Source organism: Malurus melanocephalus, unplaced genomic scaffold, assembly GCF_030028575.1.
Source record: "Malurus melanocephalus ecotype Western Australia unplaced genomic scaffold, MMel_1.1 scaffold_164, whole genome shotgun sequence".
NCBI lineage: Eukaryota > Metazoa > Chordata > Aves > Passeriformes > Maluridae > Malurus > Malurus melanocephalus.
Window position 1 is genome coordinate 955,390 of NW_026623396.1, and position 19,455 is coordinate 974,844.

General features: G+C 35.5%; 1 protein-coding gene across 1 annotated transcript in view; it reads right to left on the reverse strand.

Annotated features, from left to right (window-relative positions):
* The window catches only part of THSD7A (thrombospondin type 1 domain containing 7A), a 192,247-nt gene that overhangs the window by 75,264 nt on the left and 97,528 nt on the right, over positions 1-19,455 (reverse strand). The window contains exon 7 of the mRNA XM_057372134.1: positions 17,418-17,621. Coding sequence (XP_057228117.1) covers positions 17,418-17,621 — 204 coding nt within the window. The remainder of the gene's footprint in view (positions 1-17,417; positions 17,622-19,455) is intronic.

Sequence of the window (19,455 nt, forward strand, 5' to 3'; positions counted from 1 at the left end):
AAACAAGCACAAAACACCAATCCAATCAAACAAACAAAAAAAAAAAAAAACAGCCCTCCTAATGATTAGGCAAACTTTTACAGATGAGAGAGGTAGCTTGTGAATAGTACTCAGGAGGAACTGACTAGAAACTACAGACTGTATTCATATCACCATTCTTGTTTTATTACATTCACCAAGAAGATGATGTACCTGTGAAAATTTGGTGTAGATGCTAAAGGCTGGGCTAGACCACATTCTGTGGTTAATGCACTCGAATCATGTCAGCCCATTGCGTTTTTGTCTACTCATCTGTAAAATGTGTCTGATATTTAAGTTTCTTGTAAAATGCTTTAAGAAAGTTCCAATGGGAAGCATTCCTGGAGCTGGAATCACTAGAGAGATAGGGTAAAGAAATCCTCTTGTTTATTGTGCATCTTTTAACACAATGCATGCTTCAGTGCCCAGTAAAAAATTGCTGTCAAATTCTGACCTGTAGTAAATGGAAAGGCAAGTGCTTAACAGAGGGAAAAATGTTTTTTAAGCCTTAAAATGAACAGTGAAATTGCTGCAAGATTCATGAGGCATAGAAAACAACTTTAAAAAAATCAGCATAAAATAAAATTGCTGCTGGAACCCTCATAGTATGTCAATGAGCCTGGTCTCAGTTCTGTACKAGGAAAGCAGATATAGTTTCTGAAAGACTGACCTACAACCTGATATAAATGAAGTAAATTTTCACAATAAAATAAAAAGAAATTGAATTAAATCAAGAGAGTGCTTTGAACAATAACATCTAACATTATTTTTCAATATGCCTGTGTAATCAGTAAAGGTCAGGAATACCACATAGTGGTAAAACAAATTTTATAGCTGTATTTTAAAGTTCATAAAAGAAGTAATGACAGCAACTGAGCCCAAATGCTAAAACTGTAGACTTCAGATTATCTATTGCCTAGTTCAATTTGTTCAAATTTACTATCATATCTTCAACTCAAAAAAGCATCTCATGTCAATATCTTGTACATGATGTGCCATCCATTGGAAAACTGCTGGGCAGCTGAAATATTTTTGAAAAGCACTCCAGACCTCAACTTTAAAGCATTTSTGGGTGAAGAAGGCCTTGTCATTCTTTAACTGCCTTCAGTGATACCTCTGAGCATGGGGCTGCAGGAGAAAAATGCAGTAACTTCACACAACAGCAAAACCTGTGAACTGTGCTGGTTGCCACTGTTTCCTGCCTTTCCTGTGTAGAAAATAATCAACAGGAAAATACTGAACTGCCTCTGGTATGGGTTGTAAAGGYTGAAATGGCTGAGAATGTTCTTTATCTTGAACTCCCATGCAGTTTCCCATATGCATTCCTTTCACATGAGGACCTATACCTATCCTTACACTGACTCCCTTGTAAACTCAAAATGCGTCAGACTGCCTGAGGAGCCAAAAGAGCTGTGTGGACTGTGCCCATCAAGAACAAAATATGCCCATCTATATTCAAAACTTACTAAAACCAGATCTGTGCTATGTGCTCAGTCCTGATTTTCATTTGCAACTAACTTTAGCCACAATCACAGTTAGTAAAGCATATCCTTCTCCACCAAAAAGTCACCAGTCTATAACCTACTTGCCTCAAAGTTACAGAAATGTCATGACTACACTGTAAGARTATAGAAGCAGCATTAATGACTTTTACTGTCATTATTCAAAAGACAATGGAAAAAAATTCAAACATCCCTACATAAGAAGATGTACAAATTTATCCAAATGTGAAGTTCCATACCAAATTTTCCTTAGCAAKAACCTGGTCAACACACTGGATGATTAGTCTAATGCAAAATGGAAATGCTTCACGTTACAGAAAAGCTATCAAACTTAACAACCCCAGAAATTTTTCACATGCTAGGACAACTTATATCTGCAAATGAGTAATCAATCACCAGGATAAACTGAAATTATTGTTTTAATTTCTAATACTTCCTCATTTCTTTCAAATCACTCACCACYGAAGTTCACCATAACAGGAAAAATCATGCCTGCCTAACAAATTAAGTCACAACAAATTAAGTTTCCTTCCAAACCTTGGTGCCCCAGCACCAAAAGGATCAGAAGAGGTAGAGACCTACATTGTGAACTCTGCATAACATAATATTTTCATTCTTCCCTTTTGCATAATTAGATACTTGCTTATGTCTTCCTCAAGCTTCCTAACTGTACTTCACATTTATCAGAACTGCTGACTAGAAATTCAGTCTCATATCAGGACTGGATTTGTTTTGGTGGTTTTTGGAGGGGGAAGGCGGGTTTGTTTTTTTTTTTGTTTGTTTGAGTTTTTTGCTTTTTTTTTTGTTTGTTTGTTTGGGGGTTTTTTGTTGTTTTTGGCAATTTTGTTTTGTTGTCTGCTTTTTCCTTACACAGGAGGAATTCTCTGAGGTATGCTGTCTTTCTTAGAGCACGTGTCTCCAATTAAAATGTATACACAACTTCAAAAAGCTGMCCCAGATTTTTCAATAGGGAGAATATAGAAGTTAATCTCTTAAAACCTARTCAAATAGGCCACAGAAAGGGGAAATGATAATATTTACATGAAATTCATCATTTACCATCTTGTTTAGCTCAACAATCTTAAGAGTATTTGGAGAAAAAAAAAGCAGCACATGCAGCAGTATCTGACTGACAGAACAATTTTTTTCCCAGAATCAGTTCAATACTAGCAAATAACACATACTTTGATAGACAATAGAAAATTTTAAATGTTTTATTAATCCTACTATCCTTCATGTCATCTTGATGGTATTTATTCATATCTGCTCCAAAGAGAACTTTAATTTAAGCTAGTAAAATGGCAGTGTCTTTCAAAACAGCAGAAACACTGAATACCTCAGTAATTCTTTTCCATTAAGTTCCCAAATCAGCTGTTAAAAAAATAYGGAAAAGCAACGTTTGGAGAAATTTTAACCTCTCTAATTATCAAACATAAAGCAGTATTAACTACAATTTATGACCTCAATACACCCCACTTTGTTGACTCCTAAGTTCTTTAACAAACACAACGTGAAGAGATGGTGTATTTCCTCTTCTATTATTCMCATCAAGTGAAGCTTCTGCATCCATTTCTAATGTTCAGGTGCCTAGCTAGTAGCTCCAACTGTAAAATCAGTCACTAATTCCCTAATCACATTCCTTTCTCTCAATAGCTTTTGCTAAGTAGCATTTGCATTTAATTAAGTACATCTTAATTAGCTGATGGTTAATATTCTTGAAGTAATTTTCTTCTAAGAAGCCTAAGTAGAAAYGGCACTGATTTCAATGAAGACAAATACACTGGTTACTTACATCTGTTCATTATGCAAAAAYGACAGAAAGTTGGTCTAATAGTTTAATGATATGAAAACATTGCAGGATTGTAAACTGTTTGATTTGGTGTTTTGTGTGTRCAAATTTACTGTGGTTTTGGCTTCAATGAAGTACCATACAGACTATTCCTTACTGAAAGAAAAATGGTAAACATGACACTTCGGCCACTTACTCAAAAAACCCACTGTGAATCTCATAAACATGGATGTCTCTAATTGTCTTTTATTTTACGCAAAACTTGAGAGCACAAGGACAGATATCTTTATCTTATTTGCATCTTTACCCCGACTGCACACACAAACCAGTGACATATAGAAAAGGCCACTGACTGCTCTYCTTTCCCTATGCAAATACTGAAAGATACATATACCTTTCAAAATAAAATATTAAATTTTAAAATGTGGTTTTGGCTTCTTTTTTTTTTTTAAAAAAAAGCAAACATTTGGATGAAAAATGACTAGTAATGACAGGAAGAAATAGTACACAAAAATAAAATAGCTGGAGCATAAAAAACCACCACATCTGGTATTTTTCCACTCAAAGATAACAGCATGTTAACACACTTAAGAAAAATCATGATCTTTTTATTATTTTCTATTCCTTAATGAGATAAAATACCACATTTTATGAGCAATAACTTCTTGTTAATGGCTATGTGCAAATTTCTTCTTTATTCGCCATATGGGAAAAGTAATTTTGATGAGCGGGATGTCACCGGCTTCAAGAACTCCCACATTCATGCAGAAATATAATTTCAAAAATAGTACCTGAACACTTCTCCATAACCAAACCAGTAAATGAGCTCAGTTACAGAGTAGCAGTGTTTGCTAACCTTTCCCACAGCATATTACCAACTGTATTAAAAAATGCAGAACCAGGTAATCTCCTGCAAGTGGTTTGCAGGAGAGTCGAAAGATGTGAAAGCCATTCTGCTCCAGAGGTAGGACAGYTCTGGTTTCCTCCCTGTCGTTAAGCTCATCCAAAGTTTCAGTCATGCAAATTTCAAGAAAAATGAGTCACTGCTAAAAAATCCAGGTCAGTATTCCTTCATACATCAGGTAAAGCTTTGCACCATATATAAAACAGTTACAGGAATAACCAAAACCAAAATAACACTCCATGCTTTGAAATCATGGTTACAATAAAGGGACAACTCTGACAGAAAAAATAAGAATATATTTTAAAGATGGATATTTCCTGCTATAAATTCTTCAGATGGAAACTATCTTTGCATATTCTTTGCCTGTAACTTAAAAATAATGGTTAAAAATAATAAACTAACACCTTCAGATACAATATTAATGATACCATTAATCCCATTTTCATGTCTGGTAATAGCAAAACATATGTACTTCCATTTATATTAGAGTCATCTATCAGGATTACTATCATAGACAGTCTAAATTTGACAGACACAAATAAAAACAGGAAAAGCAATAGTATTTCTTTAGCCAAATAATGTTGTTTGATGTAAAATGCAGTGTCATTTGGCCAGATTAAACAACAGTATGAAAAAAAAAATATTCTATAACGATGTTGACATAAAAATGTACAGAAATCGGAGACATTTATCTGGAAAGAAAAAAAAAAACCCAAAACTAAAAAACATAGGTTTTTTTCCATTAAAGAGAAAGGCTTCTCATTAGTGCTTGAATTCTTTACTCAATGAGATGGAGAAAAGTGAAAAATAACTGTTCTTTTTTTTCCATCTTAACGTTTTGTGGTAACCACTTTGAAACTTCACATCTTATTCCTTTATCCTCTAAATTTTCACTGTACTTTCCTAGATATATTCAGGTTGAAAACATGAATTTGCTCACAAAGTACAAAAAAAGATTTTTCCAATTCTCCCTGTATTTCTAAGTGGTGGTGGTGATGGCAGCCACAGTGTCAGTTCCCCCAAGGATACAGCAATCACTTGGCTACCCGGGAGGGTCTCAGTTAAAAAAAAAAAAAAAAAATTAAAAAACCGACATACATAGATGAGACAAATTTCTTCACTACACACACCAAGGCACACTGAGGGTGTCTTGTAGCACTAACTATGGCTTAGAAAGTAACACAGCCTTTTTATCTCTGACACTGAGTGMATATTTTGTATTATGCATCAAAGACTAATGGAAAACTCTTCTTACAGATGATACCTTCTTTGATTCTTCACTACTTCTGATAGCACTGAATATTCAACAGCATGAAATAGGCTCTATCTGAAATATTAGTGATAAAGTCAGTAGTGCTGAAAAAGCCTCATCTGAATGGGGATACTGAAGAATTAATCCAAATTMATTAAACCAGGACTTGGAAGGAGATTACTTAAACTATATTAACATTTTGTATGGCTATCCTTATTCAGAATGAAAGAGAAAATTCTCGACAAATAGAATTAAGGCCATTTTACCTTTGAATAAGGGGATTCACAGACACATTTAATATAGTTTTAGTRATTATTTTTGCAGTTAATTTGGAACAACTTGGCAGAGTGTCTTCGTGCATATAAGCAAACTAAACAAAACCTGAAATATGATATGCCTTTAACTGAAAATCTCCTACACTTTTAACTTGATGCAATAGTACACTTGTACCACAGGGAYAGAAGTTCAATAATTCTAATAAAGACTCCAGCAGAGTACCCACACACTGCCTAACAACAGGAGTAAAATTTTCCTACTGCTTGACAGGTAGTTGAAGCATTTTCATGGTTCATTTGCTAATGTAGTCTTACTGAGAATGATAAGGAACAGAGAATACAAGTGTATTGATCATAACCAAGCAGAGTTGCCTTCTAGTGTCAAATAAGCCAATCAAATGTCATCTTGATATGAAAGAAAAAATAAGTTTGATGACAGGCTACGGTCCCATTGAGAATAAAATCAATGTTAGTCATGGGACCAAGTGAGATCAATATGTCAAACCAATAGGCCATTTTAGTAGGATGGGGAAAGGAGGGGAAAAGTGCTGACAGAGCTATAAGGAAAAAAGAAGACAGGGTGAACCTCAAGGATGAGATCACTTGAAAATTCACACTGTGTTTCTAAAAACACTTGTCAAAAGCACTAAGTCACCTTAAAAAAGATACAGCTGGTTCCAAGATCAACAGAGCATTCTCATAAACTTTTCCCAATCAAGCCATAATTCATATACTGGCAAAATGATATGGAAGTGTGACTTCCAGAAAAATGAATAAAAATACTTTGTTTGTTTGCAAAATGTTACAGGAGGTCTACTGTATTTAAAAGCAAAGGAAAATCCTGTCACAGACTTTAGAAACAGAGATGGTGTTRTTTGAATAGTGGTAACAGTAGGATTTAAAATACAAGGATTTGAAAATGTATTTATTTTATTGCAATGTGTCTTTTTGCTTATTTAAAGAACAAGATGTTTTATTAATCACTGGAAATTATTGTATTATGTTTTCACTACTCAGTATTCTCAGCAAATTTTTAACTTCATCAGATATGGACACACTGACTTTTAGCCTTTTGAAAGATTTCACAGGTATTTCATTATAAGTGCTATTTTATACATTTCCCTCTCCCATTCAATAACRTCAAAATAACCTGGAGAGCAAGTCTGGGAAGTGAAATGGGATGTCAATGACTTCAAACCAGTTTGATTAGAAAAGATAATTCTGATGTGCTGATCTCAACTAGATTAGCATGCAGGGATATGATTTAAGAATAGAAGCATAAAAAGGAAAACAGTAGCATGAAAACAATGTGACAGTTCCACTAATGTCAGTAGAATGACAGCGCTCACCACAATCTTTTCAACAACTCCCTACCCTGAGGTATTAATCTGCATATTTTCAGCAGCTACCTTAAATGGCCTGGTTTTTCAAGAAACACCAAAACTTTCACAAACTTCAGGCTTCTCCTTTTCAGCACAAGCATGATCCTTGGTTAGTAACTTTATATGTTTAAGCTGAAAAAGTTAAAAAAGTTGCATCATAAATAGGTTCATAAATACTTCAGGATTGCAGTACTTCCCCAGGATTTGGCCACCAACATTTTAATGTTATTCTTCTCTGTAATGCAAAARCTTAACTCACAGATTAAGAGAATGGTTAATGGTCTGCACCTGACAGAGTATTAAGTGAATTTTTCAGTTGGTCAATCACCCCCTATTGCACTACTGTGCCGTGAATTTGCAGCAAGTTTGCAACTGTGCATTCATATTCGTCATACCTCCTGTCACACAAATACACATGTAACTCAAAACAGGGTTTAAAAGAGTAGGAAAAATTATTTTATAAAGCAAAAGATGATTGCAAACATTTTCTTTGCATTATTCATCCAGCGGCAGCTAGCAAGGAGTTGTCACTCTCTATGTAATCTGACAGCTCAATTCCATCACAGTTAAAACATAGGACCCAAGAGGTGTAAGAGAGATCACTGCCACTGTCATGTTTACCCATTTCTGAGAAATGGTTTTTAAATTAATTTCATGGAAGCTTTTGTCTGTGTCCTACTACTGGCAGATAAAATACAGTCTTTGGAGAACATCTTTTTATCCATCTTGCAATGAATATCTTCTCATCATTACGAGTGGAAGGCACAGCATGCCTTTAGGGAGCTCAGACTGCAAATTAATCTTCTCTTTTGGAAACATTTTCATAGCTGAYTCCTCCCCAGAAGACTAAAACTAACCCATCCTTTTGACTTTTTCTTTCTCCAAGACTCTCAGTGTATGGATTCAGAGACGGAGCTGTCACCAAAGCAACCAGAGGTACATACCACTAAATTTTATAAACTTATGCTAAATTAAGGAAATAGAATTGCATTGTCACAACTAAACCAAAAATAACAGGAACTCCTTTGCAAGTATAGGGGCTTTACAACTTTTCTACTCTGTTAATAAGTTATGCAAGCTAATGTCCTAAAGTCCAAGAAATCTGAGAGATTTCATTGCAGATTTACATCTACTCACAGAAATCATTTGTATCCTGAAAACAGGGTTGCCTTTCACTACTGGTTTTCTAGAAGCCTCCCACAATACATAAGATGCTTTTAGTTAATATAATTCTTCTTTTTTCCCATCTTTAAATGAAAGAAATTCTGAGACATTCAGAACTGAGATTTCATATAGTTACTGCTTAATATCTTTCCTCTGGAAAACASTGCTGCAGCAATTTCCTCTTCATAAAATAATATCAGTAGCAATAAAAAATGTCCAAATAAAATTAGACCCACACATCTGATAATTCCTCGGGTGAGATTTACATAGTTAATCCACAAGTTACCCCCAAAACTCTCTCAAGAAACCGAACAATAAATGCCAGAATTAAAGCTGCCTTTGTATAATGCAGGTTTTTTTAACTGCATAATCACATGCTTATTATTTTTCCACTGGGTCCCTTCCTCCTTCAGTTYACAAATTGGAAACTCCTTAATGAGGAGCTATTTGGTATTTTTAGTTTTATTCTCTTTGTTCAAGTCAGGAGCCTATGTTTTATTTACCACATACTAATTAAAAGTGTTATTAAAACAGAATTGGCATTTTTCCTAAGATCTTTCTGTCATGACTATCAGACACCCACTAGTCAGCGTTATTTTCACAACATGGAAGATGTGACGGGTCAGTATTATTTATATTTCGCTGATGCTGAACAAAAGAAGAGCAAAATTAAACCCTGAAGAACAAGACAACTAAGGTTAGCTGTTTCACAGACRTTGCATTCATTACTACAAAATGGCCACTTAATCACCAAAGGAGATATATCTGCCTCACAAATGAGTGGCAGGTTCCGTGGAGAAAATGTCATGTTGGCACAATTAAACAATTAAATACTTCCTTSTGATGCATTCACATAAAGACCAGACCAACACTTTAATTTCCTAATGTTTGAAGGTAATTATATCAAAATACTAAATTTTGATGTAATATTTCTTTCAGATTTCTAGTTTAAAACAGAAGCCAAATGACAAATAGTGTTTCTGTGATGGATGTTACACTGATGCTGGACACTGCTGCTCCATCTGTCTGCTGATCTCATGAGACAAAAACAGAAGCAAACTAAAATTCATTGCATGACAGGCCTAGAAGTTATGAATTTTCTTTTCTTCCCCATTCTCTGGTTTCTTATCCAGCCTTGTTTTCTGCAGACAATAACCCCAGTCTGTCAACTCTCTGTCCTTTCCACACAGCTCTGCCAAATTCTTTCCAGCTGCTTGTCAAATCCTCCCATGGGCTGACCCTTAGCAGATTAAATCCCTCACCAAATTCATTCCTAATCCTTGTCATGTTTTTTACAACTTTGAGTTGTTTACTTGGTCTCAGGAATCTGTCCTTGAGTAAACCAGGGTCAAATCCTACCTTTCCCCAGCTTTCAACCTCCTTGCTTGGCCAGAACCAGTTTCTTCCTCTTGTCTTCCATGCCCTTTCTCACCAAGTCCCAGGTACAAATCTCTATTTCCCTCTGCTGGGGTTGTGGCTATGTAGAGTCACAGACTACCAGCACTCCAAAATCTGAAAGAGGTCACTGGGAACACTGGAGGGACTKGTATCAGTTGTTTAGCCTGATTTTGAATAATCATTGTGTCTGAGCATGTTTTAGTTTGAAGTTTCCTAAGTATTCAGTGAAGATGGTGCTTGTGCAGGGGACAAGAGTTGCAAGAATTGCAAACTGACACAGATTACACCTCAAGGCTGTAAGTGGGGTGGTTATCTTGTGAAATCAAGTACTTTTTGGCTGGTAGGAGTGGTTTGTCATTAATCAGTACTCAACACAAACCATGAAAGGTCAGACAACAAGCTGCTCTAGAAGTCTGGAARTACTGAGAGCAAAATTCCTATTTATTCTGGCTCAAAGTGACTAGCTCATGATGATGTTTTTATTGTCACCATTTATCAACAGAGTGGTTTCACAGCYTTGAAATTTGATAACATTTATTTATAAAATGAACCATAAACATGCAGGTTGTTGAAAAATATAAATAGGCCTGGGCTACCTTATTTTCTTAGATGGAAAACTGACTCCCATCAAACCTAGTAAGAATATACTGTCTTAGAACATTCTATCATAAAGATTAATGACTAGTGCTGTTGTCATATAATCCTCTGAGAAAATGGTACTTAATGTAACTGTAGCATTATTTTTATATATAACAGAATTAGATGTAAAATCATTTCTTCTAAATATACTTTATAAAAACATTTCAACTATTTTCCAAGAATGTTCTAGTGAGTTAATATGTTGACACATTAATCCAAAACCAAAGAGTTCAATACTGGTCTAGAAATCCTGTTTTATAATCCATCCATATCTCCATAGCACTGCTTTTTCTTTCTTGTTTCATAATAGCATAATTTGAAGTGCTACATGGAAAAACTGTCCAGCATTAAATTCTTCCATAAAAATCCCAATTGGTATGAAGTGTATCTACAATTATCAGTCTCTGTATTACCACGATGAAGCTTGGAGTCTAATCAGAATTGGGTTCCTGCACTGCAGAATGCTGCATAAATCAAAATGTATGCCTCACAATCCCTCCCTTCCAATTTAGTCATGAGCAGTTCTCGCAATGTCCTACTGGTTGTGCCATGAAAAACAAAAGAAAGTTACTAAGAATCTRAATCAYRTGAAACATGTAATTKCACTGTCAGGTACATTTKCAARATATTTGCACTTCCCACTCCAGCARCTTCTACTYYRAGAAGYCMAATAMATTTTGCACAAGTGCAGCATTACATTTTAGAACAGGTCAAAATACACTAAATTTATCTGACCACACAGTCACATTATAATCTATGATACATTATAATCAGAAATGTATTTTGGTAATTAAGTTGGCCCACCTGTTTTCACCTTAATTATATTATTTATGGACATTAATGTCTYATTAGACATTGTCCATACCAAGTTCAACTCTGTCTGCAAAAATTTATGATAAATKGGAAACAAAGATCTCTTGCACTGTCATAAGTGCTAATTGTTTACTGGACTATGCAGATGGAACTCTGGTTTTATTTATCCCTTTAATTGAAATCATCACATCAAATTACAGGCAAACTATTAAAGACATGGACAAAGAAAGTTATGTGTTTAATTCAGTCCATATAATTAAATCRYCACATATTACATAAAAGCATCCATTCTTATATGAAACTCAATAGTGACATGTCACTTTCCTGATATCAAGATGAGAGGCAAAAAGGAATTGRTGTCATCAATTAAATGTGACCTTTTATTGACAGAAGAGTTATCAATTATCAAACTATTCTGAKACTTGAATGAGCTAGTTCAAGTAGTACTGTGGTCTTGTTTTTCCTTATATTCTTTTATATTAAATAAAACAAACCTTGTTAAAAAATAAATGCCTTAAAAATCCAGTACCCTGAAACATAAGGGCCTGAGAATGTCAGTTTTAAGGTCCTTTAAATTGACTRTATTTTACCCTCAGTAAGAAATTCTTAAATATATCAAGCATCCAAGAAAGATATTCAATAGTTTCTTATGTAAGCAGAAAAATTAAAGGAAAAGAAGGAAGGACTTGGTTAAAAGTTTCATAGCCTGTGTTTACAGGAAGGAACAAAGTATGCATCTTACATTTGATTTAAATGCCTCAGATGGCCATCCAAAAAGCTGCCAGCAACAAAGAACAGTTTAAAAGAATTCTGTTGTGGTATTAGCTACATAAATATTGGGAAATGATGACTAATGCCCATWTAACCAAGTTCCTGTAAACACAAGGCACTGTGAGCTCAAATGAATTGTCATTAGCTACTGCATTTTTCTGCTAAYTGACTGCTGAGCATTGACCAGATTTTGATCTGGGCTTTCTTACAGGCATAACTGAATAATTCAATGTAATTTGGATTTGAATCTGGCTTTTCATTCTTTATGAAGAACTGAGTCATAAAGTGGCACAAAGTAGTATTTTCTTTTCTAAATAWTCATCATAAAATCCACCGAGTCTGATGGTTTCTTCATTCAATGCATACGGCTGCACAATAAAAATGGCAGAAAAAGTATATTCTTTATATGTAGGCACACCTATAAAATACCTATGCTCAGGTCCATTGAATCTCTTATTGCTTCCCATTATGAAAATAAATGAAGACCAGAAGCTACTCAGTTAGCATTTGATTCAAACCATAAATACACAGAAAGAGCCAATTCTGAAACCAGCCAAAATATTTTAAATAAAAATTGTTGCACCAGCCAAYATTCAGTTTTTCCTGAAATTTATTCTGTGTACTTCATTAGCTGCTTATTGTAAGATGATATAAAGCCACAGCCAAAAAAATAAGGAAGGAAAACTAGATATTGATCAGGAAAAAATAGAAGAAAATTTAAATTACATGAAGAAATTTTATAAGATTTATTTTAAAGTAAAATTCAACAAAAGAGAAGAAGTATTTCAATAATAAAGATTTCGAAGTCTCGAGAAAAACAATAAGGCAAATAAAACATAGGATGTTACAGTGCTGAAGTATGACATCTCTAGTCAATCTCACTAGCTGAGAATAAACCCAGATAATGGACAGGTACCCTGGAAATGTACTCTGCTCCATTTTGGTCAGTACAGTGCTTCAGCTCCTGACAAAGCAGCTAAACTGATTGGTTTGAAATGTGCCTGAACAAAACAGACTAGACTGCCTTCTATATCTTCTAATTAATACCAACACCACTTTTTTGCCCCCAACATTGCAAAGCAGCTAAAATTCAAAAATTTATATCAAATAACACTGATGTGAGTGGTGGTTTGAATTTGCTTTTCTGTCTCAGAGAACCAGGCCTGTATCACCCACTTTCATCTCATCCAGATGCCAGAAAAGAACTCATGGCACTCAGCTATATCAGCACACACTGCCCAGACAACTTCAGCAGCAATTTTACTACCTCCAAGAGTTGTAGGAATTTGCATATACACAAAAAAACTTTGTATTGCCATGGCTCCCTATTCAAAGGAGAGTGACACTCTCAGCTGTGWGACAGAAGATAGAAATGAGTCCACTGCTGTCTCTCCCTCTCTGTCCCCTCCAGGGCCACTGTAACTCAACAATTAGTGAGCTTCAACGAGATTCGGAAGAAATCTGCACTTCAAAAGTAAGATCTGTTTCATCCAGAGTAACACATGCAATGGTACAATCCCCAGTGTACTATAAAGGCTGAAAACTAATTTATTATTTACACAATCTTACAAAATGAGCAAGTCACTTCAGACGACTGTGTGAGGGTCAGAAAGAAGTACACTACTGACCCTACAGCCACAGCCAGTACTGGAGCTACAGTCTTCAGCTCAAAGATAAAACAAAAAAAAAAAAAAATAAGTGAAATAAGCATTTTGAAGATATTTGCATCAGTAGTTAATATTGAAGATTTTTGTGTCAGAAATTGTTTTGCCCCATTAACACGTGAGTGGCACTAACATGTCTTTTAACAGCGGAGAAGCAGCCAGCTTTCCCACTATGGACTTCAAAGAATGCAGAGGTATTTTTGAAACAGTATTCTCCATAGACTGTCATAGCTACAGAGAAATAGAGCAAAATCATCTGCTCTAAAAGCACTCTTCTGAGTGTGAACTGTGTTAATACACTTAATAATGGATAGTAAGTCTATAGGTATTTGCATGTGTGTGTATGCCTTGCATATATTACATATATAACATAAAAGATGAACATCAATTTACTTTTTAAAAGTCATTCTATCATTAGCAGAAGTTAATCTGCAGAATGGAACACTAGCAACAGATGTCTAATTATTAATTATGTATACAATGAAGGAATTCTGATCACTTTCTCTCCAGTCTGAGAGCTCCCACAGCCAAGAAGTGTTCTTTGCACCTAAAAAGCTCCTTTAGAAAACTTCCTGGATGATTTATTCATTTATTCTGTAAAGGCTCTTTCCATAGTAAAAGACTGAAGTTCCATGTATATAATAAAATACATCAAAATTCATTATAGCCTCTGCAATGACAACCTGGAGTACTGACTGTCACGTATTTTTCAGCCTAAATGAAATTCTGATTACTGCCCTCCACTGTGGAAAGAGAATGACAATCACAGGCCTCCAGCAATGAGATGGCAGGATATTGTTTGCTGTTGTCTCAAGGGCTGTAATGACTCTTTAGTGACTCTAAACTCCAAAATGAAGAGAGAAGCTAATTCCAATTATATGAAACAACTTCACAAACACTTCCGCTTGATTCTAATTGAGTAGCCTAACAGCCAGGTCAAGACATATTATCCCAACTAATTATCCTTAAGACATATATRAAACGATGCAACTGTGCACAGGAGAAGATACTAATCATTGTTGGGTTTATTTTACATTAAAGCTACAGATCTCTATCCATTTAGAGTACAGTGCTTACCCTGAAATATACACCACCAGCCTTTTCAATTTTATCAAGCAGAAGCCAAGGGCACAATACATTTTTGCTTTGATACATTTAACTCCCTTCATTCCAAACTTTTGTATCCAGCATCCAACCTTTCTTATCCAGGTACTTTGAGATTTAAAAATGGGTCGTAATTAATTGTAATAYAATAATAATATAATTATTATATTAATTATAATAATAATGATAATCCACACTCTTGACGTGACCAAAGACGATATTGCTAAGCAAAGATTAGTTCAGTTTGAGTAACACAGCAGTCTTTGGCAACAGTTAATGCTTTCCATACTGTTTTCCATCAGGGTCATTTTTACCTGTAAAACTGATATGAAATTCCCTATGTGCTACTAACATCAAAAATAAAGCAACACATGATTATTATACAAATTATGTATCCTGCTAATTGAGGCACAGTCTTTAACTGAAAATCAATCCCGTCTTTTCCAAGAAGTGCTCAAAATACACTGAATATCACAACACATAAATTTCTTATGATGAGTAACATAAACCATGATGTCTAGACAATGGAAGAGCAGCGTTCTCCAAACTTTACTGCAAACTACGCTGAAGCTGTGGGGCTTGAAGCAAAACTTGCCTGATTGTAAAGGGTTGCTCTATTGTGTTTTGCAGAATCTAAATGCCTGCAACAAGTGTTTGTTGAGGGACACCGTGGATGTTCTGCTGACTGCCACGGTCGGAGGCCAAAGTGGGAAATGGAAGGAGGCCGAATGGGAAATGCCTGGGAAGAGGTGGTAGTGTGTGTTTAGCAAATATTTAAGAGTTGTCTACAGGATTTTTAGTGGGTTGGTGYAGTGGGCGGCAAAGCAATGAGAGGCTTGAACAGAGTCAGCTTGAAGGAAAAGACTGCTGAGGTTGGTGGGTTTTTATTTTTTCGCTTCTACTGCATCATGGTAACCCTTCTCCGGAGAGAGTGAAGAAGAAGACGCGTGGTATTAGTGGTGAAGTACTCAGAAGATTGTTTACTCAGAGAAGGAATTTCAAAGAGCTGGAACAATTCACTACATTCCTCTCCACTGCTTTTATACTCTGTTAAACATGACTGAATGCACATCTTTGCAATCGGATAATCAGATCTTTGCAAAACAAGCCACAGTTGCAATTTGTTTTCTCCTTYCTTTGAAGCTTTGCCCAAACTCTTTAATCTTAAAGACTGACAGGCCAAAGCCTAACTTCTCACTTGTTCTGGGGCAGATTACTGACAYAGGCAATGGATAACGCCATATATTTAAAGCAATACATGATGCCACATAATGCAGAAAGACAAAGACTAATAACGGAATTCAAAAAGTTAAACACAAGTCTTCAAAGTCAAATTTGGCCAAAATCAAAGTCCATGAAGTGCCAAGACCAAATCCAGTGAATTTTCAATAGAAAGTACCATACACATAAAAGACATCTCAAAGTTTAATGGCTCWATTGCATACTCCAAATATACAATAAGTTATAGTCAATATAAATTACTATATTACACTTTAGCAAGAAATTAGGTTAGAAGTGTGAGAAAACAAAATTCCTAAGCTAACGGTAAGCCAAACTCACCATAATCTAGTAAAGCAAAAAAATAGACTTTTTGTTTTACAGGTAATTTTTTTTTTTAAGTATTCACAATTATTCAGGAWAAACCCTGATTTGTGATGAAAACGTATACAAAAATACCTGCAAAAAAATTCACTGTCATTGCCAGGAAATTACTACATCACAAAGAGATTTTTTTTGAGCTAAGGACATAAAATATGGTACATTCAATTTTGTAAGGCTAGGCTAAGCTCCTTCTGTGCTGTAAAAACGGTTACCAGTTCTCTTAGGTGTATGCAGAAAATAAAGCCTGCATTCAAACRCTAAGCTTTTTAATTTAAGCCCTAAAACTCAATTATGATGATATTCTTCAGCATGAAAGCTCAAGATTTAAATATCTCTATAATCAGTTCTTATTACTTCTGACCGATTTAATTTCAAAATATTTTGTGCAGCTGTTAACACTCATCAGAGGTGTCCTCTTACTTAATCCTCTGCTGGAACTTAGAAGCCTCTTACCATACTGCACTGCAGTCAGTACAATTATTTTAATTTATATGCTGCTCTAGACTATAATATTACTAATGAATAAGGAATATTCTCACAACAGTAATTCATGAATCTTCTGTAGATTAAAGTAGTCTGTAAGCCGCTTTCAAAATTGGCTTTTATGACTATGCCATGCAAGATCTGTTTTGTCTCACAGGGGATAATTGAATAATGGTGGGGTTTTTTTTGACCTTTTGAAGAAGCAAGACAGCTTGGACTGTCAACCCAACTCCATAACACACATCAAACCATCCTTTTTAATAAACACATTATTATCTTTCTTCCAGCTATACTTACTGCAATTCATCTTACTTTACTCACCCTTTATTTGTTTCTGGACTCAGAGGATCAGCTTTGTTAGTGGGATTACATCAGGGAATTCAGTCAAGCCACTGCAGGCATGAATCTATCTCTGTTTTCTGTTTAATTTTCTCTAAGGCATTTTGTGAAGCTTTGAAAACCTACACGGTATAAGTGAAGGAAYGCAATCGAAGAGCAACTAGAGGTCTTACCTTTCCTGACTGATACTAATGGACATTCACATCTACTGCAGACAGCTTGGTTTTTGGATCAAAGCTGAGAACAAAAACCTTGTGGCTATATTTTAGTGTCTTCTCTCTAGCTGGTGTGGACTGGAGGGAAAAGCACCCATCTTACCATCGCTGTTGATGCAGACGACAATGGGAACCTGCGTGCCAGGGCCACATGGCCTCTCATTGTCAGGAATGCATTCCTCCAGCCCCGTGATCCTCCAGTCATAGCACGAGGGCTCTTCACACGGGATGGCTTCCAGCAGGTGAGGRCAGTTTCCTGTTCCTCCTGTAGGCTCATTGGTGATGCGACGTTTCCTTAGTTTAAAGCCTGAAATGTCCATGAAAATAACAATTCATCTCTAAAATGCAAAGTGAAGCACTTTTTATCGGCCTACACCAAAAGAGTTTTGTTTCTCTTCTCTGTAAAACAAATCACAGATACTCAGCAGAACACCGCATTTTAGATAATTGGGTAGAAGAACTCATTAAGGAAKGACTAGAGATAAAATTTTACAAGAGATTCAACCGTTTTGAGCCTCCTTAGCAAGCTTTGCCTTAAATCCCTGTTTATCACAGTCATACATACTCAGGAGGGAGACAGGATAATTTCCTGAGCCTCACTCTTGCCAGATCCATCTCATCTAATAAATCTTGACTACCTTGCTGGGTTACCATTTCTCAAATATGTTGTTTATTTTCTTCTCTCTATGTTCCAASAGGGATGGATTATCAAGTGAAATCATTTTATAAACACTCCCTTCCCCTCCAACCCTCCAAAATAAATTGGAAGAATAAAAAGACTACCTTGTGAGAAATAGAAAGGCATGGAAATAAACTCACGTTCCATGAATAAATTTTCAGTAACAAAATAAAGAGATATCAATGCCATTGACCAAAAGCAGCCCCCTCTCTCACTTTCAGGATGGCACATTGAAAAAGACAGACTAAATACAGTCAGAACAAACTAATCAAATTAAATAGATTCAATGAATTGTTTCTTGTGTAATAACTTTCTATAGTTTCTGATGTATCTGATTGGAATATTTTAACTTTGGCAAAGATTTGTTTCTTCTCACATCTTTTCACRGTCTCTTTTATCAATATTCAGGCAGGTTAGTAACATACAGATTTTTTTTTATAAAATACTACAAGTAACTGTAATTTCTAACAGGACACAAACTAAACAGGAGAGTTTTCAAACACATATGCGCAGGAACTGATTCTTTGAAGACATGCCTCTTAATTAAACTACAATAAGTATTACTTTAAAAGCACATTTCCATGTATCTTCAGTTGCTGTTTTCTTTTTTCCTAAATTGAAGAGTTCATCCAAATTACGTGCAAAATGTTTAGTAAGCCTGACATAAAAGGCTCCTATAATTTCAAAAATAAAGAACTCAATATCTACAGCAACAAAGGATGCAAGTGATCTGGAAATATGTAGAGTGACATGCTGCTAAAAGTAGGAGTGCCTGTACAATTTTTACATCATTCTCTCGGAAGAACTGTCAATGCAATTATAAAATAAAATATAAGAACTTCCAGATAAAAGGAAAACATTGGCCACTGAGAAAAGATCCCTGTTCATGTGTGCAGGAATAAAGGCTTGCATAAAGTACATCCTAATACATTTCTATTAGACAGATGTCCAAATCACTCTCACARACCTAAACTTTGGCCCTGAAAATGTAGCAAATCTTTCAGTGATGGAACAGCCATGGAAATAACAGACTACTTGACGGTTGTACTCAGATGGGACTTAATCCGATAGATATGCACACTGAACTACTTTTCCCCTCTTGAATTGTACAAAGTTGGACCAGAGTTCCAAAAAACAGCTTTGTAAAACTTGCATTATTGCTGCCCAGACAGAAGTACATCCAACAACAGATCCAGCRAAACAAACACAGTAATCTCAGCTGCTCCTTCCAGCAGATATGTGGCTGCCCTTTCTTATGATTGTTTTCAATCAAGAAACCAAGTCTACATTCCCAGCTTTAGTCAGATAATCACTTCACAGCAATGACTGGGCCATTTTTTCTCATTTAMAGCCAGAAACCCACAGACTTCTAGCATGAGGTCCCTGTCACTGTGTTCATGCTCTCCTATTTTGATGTCAGGTTACTACAATCTGTTCTGCATGGCAATAAGTTGTAAAACAT